Below are 14,240 nucleotides of genomic sequence, written 5' to 3'. Positions count from 1 at the left end.
TATCAACTATCTTTGTGATTTGAGAAACACAGTGACTCAACTCACAGATTTTTCTACAAAATAAAAATAATTACCTTAAAGTTTAAGTTAACATAAGTAGTAATTTGAGTACTTTTGCTTGTTTATGCTATATGTTTAGGATTTTATAATTAAATAAAACTCTGCCAAACTGTCCTTAACATTACCGTACTAACTGTATTGCTATGCCAGGTTCAATAAATAACCTACTTGCCTACATAACTAAGCATGGGTATAATAAATGTTTCTCTTTTTACCCTTTTAATTGCTTTATAATAATAGTACTGTTTCGAGCGGGAATACAGGTTCGAAAAGGATAGCCCCTATATAATTAACTACAGTTTTATTAAGTACTATTTACATGTAAAATGTCTCTCCACAAAATAATCACTCTTTCATTAAATCCACAATCTACTCTCTGAGCTTGACTCAACAGTTACTCTCTTTATTGCTTGTCACTTACTTCGCACCTCTGTTCCAACACACTGCCTCGCACTACTCATAACTTCTTCTGCACACAATGTAGTCCCGATGCACCAGTCTCCGCACACCAAGTCCGTCGCTCGTTGTCCGCATTCGCTCACCGAGGGGTCACTTGCCCTCCCCTTTTCACTGCGTCAGAAGCTGGTGTCGCCATTTTTATACAGCTCAGCACCCCTTCTGGAATGGTCTTGCGCCCCTTTGAAGTGTTCCGTCATCAGGGTCAGCTTGACACCTGAAGCTCACAGAACAGTGACGTTCTAGTTATGCCCGTTACGCAGGTGGGACTCTGGGAATGTGCCAAATCCTCCAGAGGCACTGAGGAAGGGTGAAGTGTCGGGGAGGGGTTAGTGATGTGCTGTTGCTAGTCCGATCAGGCCGCGCAGGAGTAATGGACCGTACTCCACCCACTCCAAGCCACTGACCTGCTCCACCTCCAGTATACTTGTAACTGTACAATACAAAATGTCTTTTAGCAGCACTTTGGATTGCCTCGTATTGTATGGACAGCGATTGCTTTCTATCCTGTAACTACTGGACTAAGCTGAAGTTGAATTAACCCAGACTTATTTTTTCCCCCTCATTTCCCCCACCTTGCAATGTGGGCAGAGCTAGGCTAAGCGTGTACAGCACTGGCTAAGTACAGCTCTGACCATAAAATGTGTGGTAGAAAATTACAGCATTGGCAATAAAATATTGTGATACAGCACTGGCCAAAAAAAAAGTGTGGCAGAAAGCATGCAGCACTGACCATACAAAATGCTTTGTAGGAAGCATACAGCACTGGCCATAAAAATGCATAGTAGAAAGTGTACAGCACTCGTCATAAAAATGCATGGTAGAAAAGTGTACAATGCTGGTCATAAAAATGTGTGGAAGAAAGCATAATAGCACTGGCCATGAATATGCGTGTTAGAAAGTGTACAGCATTAGCCATAAACATGTGGTAGAAAGCATATAGTAATGGTCAAACAAAATGCATGGTAGAAATTGTACAGCACTGGCAAAAGACAGTGAAAAAAGAGGAAAAACAATATTTTGCACTAATGGTTAAAAATTTATAAGGTATAAAAACACTATGTAGGTTTAGAGCTGATATGGCCTTCTGTTGCACAATGTGTGTGCTACACACTGAAATTTAAAAATATGTAGTATGGAGAGTACAGCACTTGCCAAATGGCAGTGAATCAGAAGGAAACACAAGATTTCACACTAATGGTTAAAGTATTTTTAAGATATAACAATACAATGTATATACAGAGCTGATATGCTCTTCTGTTGTGCAACGTGTCTGCTACGCATGGAAATTTAAAAATCAGTGATACAGAGCATACAGTACTGGCAAAATGAGCGTGAACCAGAAGGAAACATAATATTTCACGCTAATGGTTAATATAAAATATTTTAGGCATAGCAGTACTCTGTAGGTATAGAGCTGACAAACCCCTCCGTTGCACCATTAGTGCGGGCGGTAAATCTGGCCCGGGAGGCCACGGATGAAAGGCAGAACCACGCGTGATTGTTTTCGCTGACTTAATTAGTCACAGTTTTTCTCATGGATACTGTAGTGCTAAACGGGGTGCTTTAGCTTTTTAACTGTGGTGCGCGAGTTGAAGTGGAAGAAACTTGCTAGTGTGTAGTCCGCACTAGACAGCCGCGAAAGTAGCGGAAATAATGCTCGAGTATATTTGGCGGTGATAAATTTTTTACACATTTAAACATGAAAACTGTGTCAGGAAAAAGCCGTACCAGCAATATCAAGGTGGTGTGCTATGTTTGTAAGAAATGTGTGCATGTCTACGACTAGCGGATATGCTATGCCTAACAAGACTCACTGGGCCCAGGTTACTGGCGTACATCTTGGGAGACGTGTGTTTTCTTTATGGGGAACCTGAACTCAAGTTACTGGATCTGTCCTAGAGGGAGTATCAACTTAAGTGGTTCCCCATTATATTGCTGCAGCACACGTGTAGGAAACAAATTTTGATAGAAGAACCGTGCTACATTTCCCGGATGTGAAAAAAGTAGTAATTTTGCTGTCTGTAGAATTTTGGCAAAAAAACGTATTGTGCGAATAAAGAAAACACTACCCCTTCTCGAAATGATTGTATTAATGATGTAGGCCACCAAGAACCTGTGCCATGTGTACACATTTGAGTTTGATCCAGATCGAGAAACTGTATCAATGAACTTTTTTTTTAATTTATAAATTTTTTAGAACCTTTTTTTAATACTATTTAAAGAGTAGTTATAAATTTTGTAATAGGCCGAATGTTTGTTTTGTGGTATGTTAGTGTTGGAGTATGTAATTATTAAGTTAATTTTCAGAATTTATTCACCATATTGAGCAGTAGTAAAAACGTTCACTCAAATAGTTACGAAATTAAATAAAAGTTAAAGTTTTGTATTGTCGCTATGTTCAAAAGAGGAAGAATTTTTTTATTATTAAAATTTTTGAATCATGTATAAATTTTGGTTTTTGTATACCTCAACCGCTCCCTTATTTCCTGCCACTTCCAACCACAAACTTCCTCTGCTTTTCGTTTTATTTTTTTATTTCCCATGCTTTTTGGCATTGACCAGCTCTCCATGTTGTCCAAACACCCCTCCCCAGAATCTCATACAATACACAGTCATCTGCAAACAACCTCAGCCTACATTCAGTTCCTTTGCCTCAGTCATTCATCATAACTATGAACAGCAGGACACACTCCTATGGCACCCCTGTTACTTCTTACTCCTATCGTTTCATCCCCATTCTCACTATTTCCTATGTCCCAGAAAGCCTCCCCACCCAGTTTTCTACTCTACCTTTACTTTATCACTAAAATGACATATTTTTTGTGCATATTTATACTTTGTTGATTGAAAAAAATTAAGTAGTAAACTTATTATGTAATGCTTCAAGGTTCAAATTTTCAAGGAAGCGTGTCTACAAAACATTGTTTTTATAAGTACTCATCATTTTACAGAAAAAGAAATATTTTCTACCAGATAGTTACAATAAACTCAATAAACAAATTATGTGAAAGTTATAAGACCCAATTAAGGGTCTGCACACACATTCACTCACATAATGAAAATCAGCCTTTTGCATCGTATAATGATTGAGAAAAATTGTAAAAAAAATTTTTTAAGTTGTCAGTGAAATCCAAAATCTAAACCAACTTAATCTTCACATTGAACTTTTTCTGCCAAAATATTTTCCACCTCTTAGCACTTCAGGAACCAAGCTATGATATTTTGCTGGCATTGCCTATGGTTTGCAGCATTGTAATGCCATTTAAGTGAAGACAGGAGTAGTGAAATAATGGGAGGTAAGATGTAAATTATTGTATAGCTGTTTGTAAGGTACATAATTTGGGTTCTGATAGGTGAGGTGTCGAGGAATACATATTACATCTGTATTTAATTCTTGAGGAAATCTGTATGAAACTGTTATTTTTTTCAGCACAAGATGTGTCGATGAAAGATGCAGCTGAAGAGGTGGTTCCCCTCCCAGAAGAACTCTCAAGCATGATCAAAAATAATAAATGTGATATGTGCTTCTGCAGGGTGAGTCTTGCATTTCATATTATTTAGTCTATTTGCAATGTATTTGTGGGATTGTGTTTTAATATTTATAAGGCACAAGAATAATATCTCTAAGTAATGATAATAAATTATGTACAAAAGATATTAGAAACCTGTGCAAGTGCATTCACTCATATTTAAATGTGCAGTCATGTAGTATGTATGTGGTCACATGTATGTGTACAGGTATTCTCTCATGTGTGCCCGTGCAGTCATGTGTGTTCATGTGCAGCCACACATGTGTAATATGTATACTCATGTGGGCATGTGCATTTACTCATGTGAATGTGCAGTCACACATGTCTGTGCAGTGCCTCATGTTTGCATGTTGTCACATGAGAATATGTCACACAAGTGTGCATGTAGTCTCATGTGAACATTTACACATGTGTGCAGCCTTACACATACCATGATGGGGTACATCTGCAGTTACACATATATGTTTGAGTGAATGTGCAGTCACATGATTACATGAGTGTGTGACAGAAACTTTTGTTGGGGTGTTAACTATGCAAAATGTAAAGTAAACTAACACTACTTATTTCCTAATAGTTAAATGTTGATATTCTTGTAGCATTGCATTCAAATTCAGAAGGCTATAACATTTCAAACATGTTTTTAACCAGATACAAAATAGTTTATTTTAAAAGGTCACGTGTGTAGAGTTTTGAAAAGGGTGACATCACGGACCCAGATAAGTGATGGAATTTGAATGCTGATCCAAGAAAATTGATGCTTAGTAAAAAGTGATGCAAAGATCTGTGTCAAAATGAGGTGAAAGTATAAAATGTGTTCAGGCAAGGTATTTGGTGCAATGCAGTAGAAGGACTATTGTCGTGACATTTGGTACTGCTGTGATGTTATCACACAATGGACTGTCATATGCAGAGTGAAAAGCAGGTGTTAGATGGCCGGGATAAGCTATGAGTCAGTTCAACTTCCTCATGCGTGTCTCAAGACACAGCTAGAAGTTAGAAAATTGCAGAATGTAATGGCAGTGGGGCTGTACTGTTAAACTGGAGGTTTGCTGCACCCCAGGGCATTGCACATATACATTTGATCCTTGGTTTGGCATATGACATGGACAGAATAAAGCATAACAAACATAAATTTTAGTTGCAATATTTGTGTTTGTGTGAAATACATTTTTTGTTTTGTGGAAAGTAGTAGTTAAAGCTGTAATACTTAATAACAACTGTCATGATTTATTTAGTTATGAGTACAGTTGCAAGCTTATTTTTGCTTATACCTTTCCTTTTGTGATTGGTTGTGTACTATTCAAATTCATATTAACACTTTTAACTACATAAAAATTGATATTTTGAACACGTTATGATCAAGAATAGCTAAAACTCACAAAATAAATTGGTAACAAACACAATTCATCAACTAGCACATTTGTGTCACATTTTATGTTGTAGACAGTACAGTTTTAACTGCTCTGGAGGACTCTAAAAAAAAGATTAACATTGATCACTTCAGCAGTAGTGGTATAATGGGCTGTCAAGAGGCGAAGTGAGTCATCAGACATGTTCATTTCCTTTAAAAGCCATGGCCAGAGGGTGCCTCCACTCAGACTTTCAATTGTGATTGCCCACAGGACATGATGAATGAGTTCATTGCCGATCACTGGGTTCGGGCTACAGTCAGGGTAGAAAGCTGCATCGATAGTGATAGTTGCTACTGCATGCTCTGCTGTTCCTTGAAGCGAACCACTGTTTGAGCCCATTAACACTCTCTGATCACCAGCGATTTGTTATGAGTTATCGCTTCCAAGACGTACTGATCTCTGTCGCCAAAGTAGCTGTGGGAGGTTAATGCAAGACTGCTCCAGAGATGGTTTGGTCTGGGTCGAAGGGTAAAGCATTGCTGTGCAGAGAGCGACTCCAGCAACTCCGTCTCCGGAATATTCCACTGAACATTAAGCTTTTAGGCAGTATCTGCCCTGTCTGTATTGTACTTGCCCGCCAAGGTGAGTTCCTTTTAGTCTGGCCCACCAAATCTACTTTTTTTCTAGTTTGATAAACTCATGTACATGGAAACCAATATATTTATCTTAGTAAGCAACAGGAAAAAGCAGATTTTAATAGAAATGAACAAAATACGAAAGAAGTTAGGCTGTTTCTTATATTGTGAGCTTATAAATTGGAGAAATAATTACCATCTCTGAGCTTGAAGATAGCATTGACTTTTATACATTTGTGTCAGGAGAGCTTCAAACAGACAGCAGCAAATTCTTTACTAAACATTGGTGTACACTTGAGGGACTTCTCTAAAGCTGGTTCTTCACGAGACACATCACAACATTAGTCACATGTGTTTGCACCACAAAATCAGCTCATGTGAGAGAAGTGTGTCGGCCATTTTCACGAGCATGCTCACACTTCCGTCTCAGGAATAAGTAGGAATGAAAATGTGCACACACTCAGCTAGTCAGTTGAGAATGTTGTCCCGACTGTCTCCCCAATGTCCCACGAAGGGGAAGAAAAAAGCAACCAAAGGATTGTTGGCCTACCCGTGTCTGGTTTTAATGATAAATAAATTTTCAATATCTTGATGAAGTTTCACCTGTATTTGGAAAACAAGATACCAACCAGGAAGAGGATATTCTGCCAGCAGTGTGCTATCACAGGTACGTAATTTATGTTGCAACTAATTCTTATTATAAAAATGTTGGCTACTGATGGTTTTAGTGGGATAAACACTATAAAAAGGATGTAGCCTTGAAAAGTATAAAATAAACAAATATTTCATACTTGGGGAATATATAAAGTTTACTTCCAAATAATTTTATAAACACTATCCTTAAGTGTTTATTCAGGAATGAACCACTCAGCTCACCAATTGTGTAAATTGTATCAGAAAGTTCTGAAGCTATTTACATCAAGCATAATAATGTATGTACAGTATCTTTGGGAACTCCTGGATGTAATTTTACTGGGCGACAGGGAATTCCAACACAAGCGGTTTTAGTTCAAGAACAAATGTCCGGAAACACATCCCTGCAAAGTTACAGGTACAAACAGTAGCACGTAAATTGTAATTTCGTACTGGCCTAGGTGCTGTATTCTATAGATAAGTTGCTACCGCGATGGGGGGTTGAAGTGTTCGTCGAGGTTTAGGGCGCCACCACTTGTATAACGGGCATGTGGACCCGGCTACTCTGTTCCCAGGGCCGTGACGTAGCCCGTGTGTGGCGAGGCCCGTTTCCCCTTGACTCACTGAAAACCTCAGAGAACGACGGCAGGTGCATGAAGCTCCTTCCTCTGGCAGCGCTCGCGACTCACTGCCCGTTCGTCCTTGCTCGGCCTCGCTCGGCAACTCTTGGGAGCGCAGCACTGACGTCACATTGGCGGGCGCGGGCCGACAAACGCACGCACACACACGCTTCGGCGGGCGGTCGTAGAGGGTGGTGGTGGAAGGAGGGGGCTCGCAGTTTGTAAGGGGAGAGGAGGTGGCACATCGGGCTCAGGAGGGTGCAGCCCAGGACGATGTCAAAGTGGTTGAGAGAGGATTTAGTTTCTGAAGTGTCTCTGTTTTAATAAATTATACTATGCTCTTAGGATTATTATAATTTATTTTGAGATTTCAGTCTAGCCCTGTATGTGGTAGCTGCAGTTGCAGGTGTTTTAATGCCAGAAGAATCAAAGAAAGCTCTTTTAGGCATATATATTTAAAGTATTTGGGTATTACATACAGGGGCTTGAAAAATTAGCATCTATTTTTTTTTAATTACCATCATTATAAAATTATCATTTTTAATGCAACTTATTTAAAACTGAATATTTACATTCCAAACGTTTGTAAACTAACTACTATACATATATAGAAATAACTACAAACCTCTATCAAGTTCAGTTCAGTTTTGTACCAAAAAAAAAAAAACTATTTTTTCACACTTACCTAGATTTAAACAAAAAAAAAATTGGTGAATGCTTATTTTACCTATAAAGTTGGTAGTGCAATGTGCTAGCAAACATTAAGACACACATTTAATTTAAAGTAATTCACAATTCAACTAGAATAATTGGGTTGGACAGATACTTTGAAGTTACCTTGGATGCATTTAACTTGGCTGCTTCACAGAGACATGCCAATATCACAAAGCATCGTCACAAAAACTAGTGTAGAGAATGATAACCAGACGTTCACAACATGGGTCAAGTACATGTACTGCTGTGGTCCATGCTGTGGTTTACCTCACACTAGCGTAAAGCTAAATGCAAGAGTGTGCAGCCTATTTTGTTTTCATCTTATTAGCCAAATGTACACCTTTCGTATTTAAGATGAGAAAATCTGCGGCAAAGATGGTGGACCTGTTGTGTTTGTGTATTAACTGAAGTGCTGAAAAGTCTTAAGTGACAGACATAAATTAAAATAATATAATTATACATGTGCATGTACGAATATAAGTCAAGTCAGGTCGCTGAAAGTCTACAAGACTGGGTTGTTTTTTACTAAGTGTGAATAGATACATTTTATACAAAATTTTTAAAACTGTCAAAAAATACGTAGCAGTTATGTGCCATTTTTAAAAGGATTTTTTTTTTTTACTTATGAATGACATTTTAAACTTATTTAGCTGAGAAGAAGACTTTATTTAGAAAATTAGTCAAAAAGGCATTTATGTTCAAATTTAGAAGAGAAAAAAAATAATATCATACAAAGTGGTAATTTGAAACAAAAAAAGCATCTATAGCAAGATACTAATTTTTCCTGCCCCTAGGTATTACTAACATTTACCTTAATCACTTTTGAGAATATAAGGAATGTTGTTACATCCATATAATGTTTGGGTAAATTTTCAATGGTTAGGAAGTTGAATTATGTTATTCTGAGGACATTTCACACAGAATATTATGATAAAAAAATGTTTGAAGGGCCATGGTTTAAAGAAGCCATGCCTATCTTGCGATACATTTTTTTTAAATGTTAAGTTGGACTTAGAAATTTTTTTAAGATTTTGGTGGTGAAGTAATGTAACAAAACTATTTGATTAAATTCTTTTAATGCAGGCATGTTGATTCACATCTGAACATAATTGTTTCCGGCATCAAATAAATTGTTAATAATAAACTGTCTTGGCTTTCCATGTTGAGCCGCGTCAAACTGGTAGATTATACCGAAGTGTCTTTCTCGAAAACAATTCTCTAAATAATGGTGAAAACTGCATCAAAATCCATTCTGTAGTTTAGAAGAAGTAAGTGAATAGAGACTGATTTGGATAGTGACTTTGTTTTATACTATTTATAGATTGTCAATAATTAATATTGTTTAATTGAATATTGTAAGTTAAATTACATTTTTGTTAACATTTGGTTTCAATTTAAAAATAATGAAATTAACATTTTAGTACAGTTTTGTAATAAGAAAAAGAGATGACATGATAGAAATTTTTATCTGGTCTTACCTTACGTAGGCATTTATACATTCACAATACCTGTGGCAGTCCTAGACTTTGCAAGAACCTTATATTTTGGAGAGAGATTTTACCAAGGGGTCTGGGTGGTATGGAATATGTCCCAGAGAAAAGGTGGTGTGTGTTGGGTTAGAGGTATTTCCTCAAAAACATTTAAAATATAAAGTATGTAAAACAATTTTTTTAGCCAACCTAGAAAACTTAATTTTCTATGATGGTTTTGCTAATTTATCTAAAAGCATTTTGATATTTTATATTCTTATTCAAATTTGAATAAAATAGATTCACATTACATAATAATTAGGGGTCTACAATTTAATAACAAACATTTGACATTATAGGTGTGTCTGTGATGAAAGTACAGGGACAGGTTCATCCGCAGTTGCCTGACTTGCCAGCCCTGGGTAACTCCTGGTTCTTACTTACCATTTTGTTTCTTTCGTGGTTTTTTTCCCTCCCAGTTTCTTTTTACTTGACCTAGTTACTTGCGTTGGTGAAAGTCTCATTTCTGCCAGGACCTCTTTTTCAAACTTTAAAAGGAATAGTCATATTTTTAGGAATTTACTCAGCAAAAGTAAGGGGGTTTTTCCTTCTTTTTTTTTTCGAGTTTCCGCTTACCTGGGCACACATACAGTGTGCAGAGATTCAGAAAATAAGTACAAGTTAATAAAAACTGTTTAAGATATCTGAGTGGCGAATGAGTAGTTCTGTTCCTCAACCTCTTTTTTATATATATATTTTCATAATGGTGTAAATTGCTAAAACACGTTTATTCAGTGCCATTTCCTCTCAACATCCTTGGGAACAGTATATTGGAGTATTTTGCAAATCTGTATACTTGCAGATCTTTTCCATGTTGTTACATTGTTGGTTGTGTGGTTGGCGTACTCTTCTCCCACAAAAGCAATCTTGTTTTGATTCTAGAGGGATCCAACACTGAAATTTCGCAAGTAGAAATGGAAACATAACAGATTTTGCATTGAGCCTGTGGTTTTTCTCAGGTGCTCCCATTCTTCCCACGCCAATCATCTAGTCCATGCTATATTTTCATCTCATCCCTTGTTTACTTTAATGGCCTCACAGTCCACATGATGGTACACCCTAAGTCATTCATTTTCCACATGATTCCTTTGATGTTCTGATATGTTCTACAGAGTTAAATTTAACAACTAGACTTAACACTTCAGTTTCGTCTTTGGACTGTTGCACCCTGCCAGCGAAGACAACAAGGTTCACAAAGGACCTCATATGTGCTGGAAATAAGCAAAAGCTATTGCAGAGACTAGACATACGACTTCTTTGCATGTCACATCTTCAAAGAATTCGATGTCCCAATATTTTCTGTGTGATATTGTGGAACTACCGCCTGTTTTCACAATACTACTCTCTGTCTTGCCAGTGAATTTCAGACATTTTAGTGTCTCGGAAAAATACAATTTATCATTTTTAATGGTATGATGTGTTTTTTCCTAGTGCAACATAACACTATACATTCCACTATGTCCAAATTTAGATATTGACAACCCCTCAAAATGATGAACTTGTGGAGCTAGATGAATGATATGGCTTCATGTCATCTATTGCGCAAGGTGGTGCAGGGATAATACACTTGACTCAGATTTCAGAGGACTCAGGTGTAGTCCTGTTCCAGCCATTTTGTTGTGACCGTTTTCCACGGTTTTCTGAATTAACTGTGATGGTTTATTTTCATTATCGTAGGCTGTGACCAGTTTCTTTCCCTGGTTCCTTGAACTGTGTTGTTGAGTTTATCCATCTCTACTCACCTCGCTGTTAATAATATGTTAAGTCCAAGTAAAAAAAATAAATATATATATATATATATATAAATTCTGAGTTGTAAAGCTACTGTGAGTTGGGGAGAATAAACTTGAAGCATACATATCATGAAGAGGTTTGACTCATATTCTGTAGGTCGTGTGGGCTCAATCCCAGCTGCCTGTTCTAGGGGTGGTTTTCCATCCCCACTCCAGGAGGGTATTGGGTAATGGAACGTATGCCTTGGCCATAGGCATAATGGACTTTGGTTGTGCAATGCGTGTAGCATATATACAGGCTCTTGGTAAACATCTCCGGAAAAACGTTTAAGCAGTCTCCGTACTCAAGTCGAAAAATAATGGCTACCGTTTTTGGGATGAAAAAGGCATCATTTTGGTTGATTCAGTGAAAAGTAGGTCAACAATTACAGCAAAATTTACAAAATACCATTGTCAACAATTTTAATTTTCAGTCGGGGAATTTCTGTGCAGAGGGGTTAAAGAAACTGGTGCAACACTGAGAAAATTGTGAAAATGTAAAGTAAGTTTGTAGTAAACTAAAACTGCCAATCAAAACTTTTTCCCACGAGTTTATTTTTTTTAATGACCAAACGGAGCTTGCTTTTTGAATAGCCCTCGTATTATGATGTGAAAAATAGCTGGTGTTCAGCGATTTGGCACATATCTGCAGCTTTAGCTATATATGTAGTAGAAAGGTTTTTTTTAACCAGTCATAAAATACTAAGCATTGGCATAGTAGTTTTACTACAAAACAATACAGACATTTCTCTAATATAAGAAGTGCCGTGATTGACTAGTTTGTTAGAGCTTGTTTGTGATTGGATGTTGGGAACATGTGAGTACCTCCTCTCTGTATTGACGGTTGTATCTGCGTCGTCTCTTTAGTCTTCGCTCCCGTGTTACCAGAGTAGGTCGCACCGTTGGTGGCTCACAAAAAATAATTCAAATGTAGGTTGTAGCAAATTTAAGCTTTGTGGTCTGGGCTCTACCTAGAAGTAATAACATTCAGGCTGTTTATATAGAATTTCATTTGATCACAAGTGTAGGTTTTTGTAGCTCATACTGACCCAATGGTGGAACTTTGTTGTCACCCAAAGACATGTGTTCTGAAGCAGCTGTGAAATATTATCTTCGAGATCTGGATATTTTTTAAACTATATTTCTGAATTTTTTTGTATCATCAAGTGGTAAAGTTACATTGTGCTGTAGCAAAGTATCTAAATTATGTAATGATGGATATTTGCATTTTTGAGGAAGAATAATAAATTTACAAATTTTATTTTGATCTCTTTTATTGAAACAAATTTTTCGTAAATTAAACCTCATCAGTATTCGTGAACTGTCATAGAGTTCACTACCTGCCGTTCCAAGTTAATTTTGCAAGTTCCACCCCCCCCCCCCCCCCCCCCCCCCCAATTCAAATATTGACACAGTTTGACTATTGCTAGCCTGTAGATCCGTCACTTAACTTATAGCTTACAACGTGGGGCACTTTTTTTTACACATCAAAACAGCCCAGCAAAGCAATCTGATAATAACAAGTTAAACCAAACCTTGAAATTTTTTGTTATTCGATATTAAATGAAAAGTTAAAAAATTCTTCTGAAATGGTTACATATCCGATTGTGTGATTTGGACAATCCAATAGTCACAGTTCAAACATCAAACTCATACTTATTTTGAGATTTGAGGTTTGTTTCTTTAGTGTAGAATGAGTTTATTTATAACAGGAGTTAAAATAATTTATTTTGATTGATATTGATTAATTAAATTTTTTAAGTTAGTTGTCCAATATTCTGGCACACTGTTCTGTGGGAAGTCAATAAGTTACAAATACACTCCAAAGAATTTTATTTTTGCCCTGTACAGTGTCAAAAAAAAAATTAAAATTTTTAAGCACAATTCACTGACAATAATGTCCCATGTCTTTTAACTAGGTACAACCAGGGCACTTCCTGTTTCTGGGGGTGATTGCTTCATGTTACATTTTAAGTAACTCAGTTGTCTTGGACCGGATGCTGTGCTGTCTCCTGTAGTCAAAAAGTCTAGATTTTAAGCTGTTGTAGAAAAGTTAGTGGCAGTCTGGCTCAGACTATCATTCAGTATATTGTCCAGTTCTACCTTACTTTTTGCATATTTTTGTGAGTTGCCGTCCGATGCTACCGGGTGGCACAATGAACTTGCGACGACTAGTAGGACGTCGTGATTACCTTCCCTTACAAATGAGTGAGGTGATCATGTGGCCCAACCGACCAATCACAGCACAGTGTTACAGTACAAGTTTATCTTTAAAATGTTAGTGAATACAACAAACATTTTGCTAGTTTCGGGAGGAAACTCTTCAGCATGGTTACTCTGGATTGGCTGTGGGGTTGTTGGCAAATTTGGTGCGCGTCCCATTGGTCAGTAATTATAACTCTGTTATGTGTTCAGCTGCCCAACGAAAGTCAAGCAAAAGTCCACTACAGCGGCAAGCAGCATGTGAAGAGAGCAAAGCTCCACTTGAAGATGTGGAGTGAACGTGAAGGAAAGCCGGTACCTGAACACTGGCTGAAGATGGCCTGCAATGCGAGGGTTTGTTGCTATCTTTCGTCTGTATGGTGCTGTCATTTCGGTATACTTTCACATTTCCCACTTATGGATGTAAACAATCCTGTTGTACTGATTAACCTCAGGAATTAATTTCAAGTAACACTTCTTGAAAGGTTTTTTTATCTGTAAAGAATCCTCAAAAAAGGAAAATCCAGTTGTTTTCGGCACATTAACCATGTTGCTTACTAAAAATTTCTTTAGTAAATTTTAACTCTATTTGGTGTGTTTCATTTGAACTCAGTTTTTTAATATAATATGATTAATTGCACTAATAATTTCTAATTTCATTATGTAATACTAAGTAGTAAATTATTTTCATAGATTGTTCCTTAAGCTTTTAAAATTATTATTTCACTGCAATT

The 14,240-nt window shown here is 37.0% G+C and overlaps 1 protein-coding gene across 3 annotated transcripts in view; it reads left to right on the top strand.

The window, feature by feature from the left end:
• Positions 1-14,240, top strand: part of LOC134530274 (zinc finger protein 346-like) — a 54,618-nt gene that overhangs the window by 5,707 nt on the left and 34,671 nt on the right. For 2 of the 3 annotated variants that reach the window (XM_063364978.1, XM_063364980.1), the window contains exons 3-4: positions 3,950-4,053; positions 13,720-13,860. In XM_063364978.1, the coding sequence (XP_063221048.1) occupies positions 3,950-4,053; positions 13,720-13,860 (245 nt within the window). Of the gene's footprint in view, positions 1-3,949; positions 4,054-13,719; positions 13,861-14,240 lie in introns of those variants that run through there. The other variant, XM_063364979.1, reaches the window with a different exon arrangement.

This window comes from Bacillus rossius, chromosome 3 (assembly GCF_032445375.1).
Source record: "Bacillus rossius redtenbacheri isolate Brsri chromosome 3, Brsri_v3, whole genome shotgun sequence".
Lineage (NCBI taxonomy): Eukaryota > Metazoa > Arthropoda > Insecta > Phasmatodea > Bacillidae > Bacillus > Bacillus rossius.
Note: the sequence above shows the minus strand (reverse complement) of the source record. Positions and strands in the feature narration are given on the sequence as shown.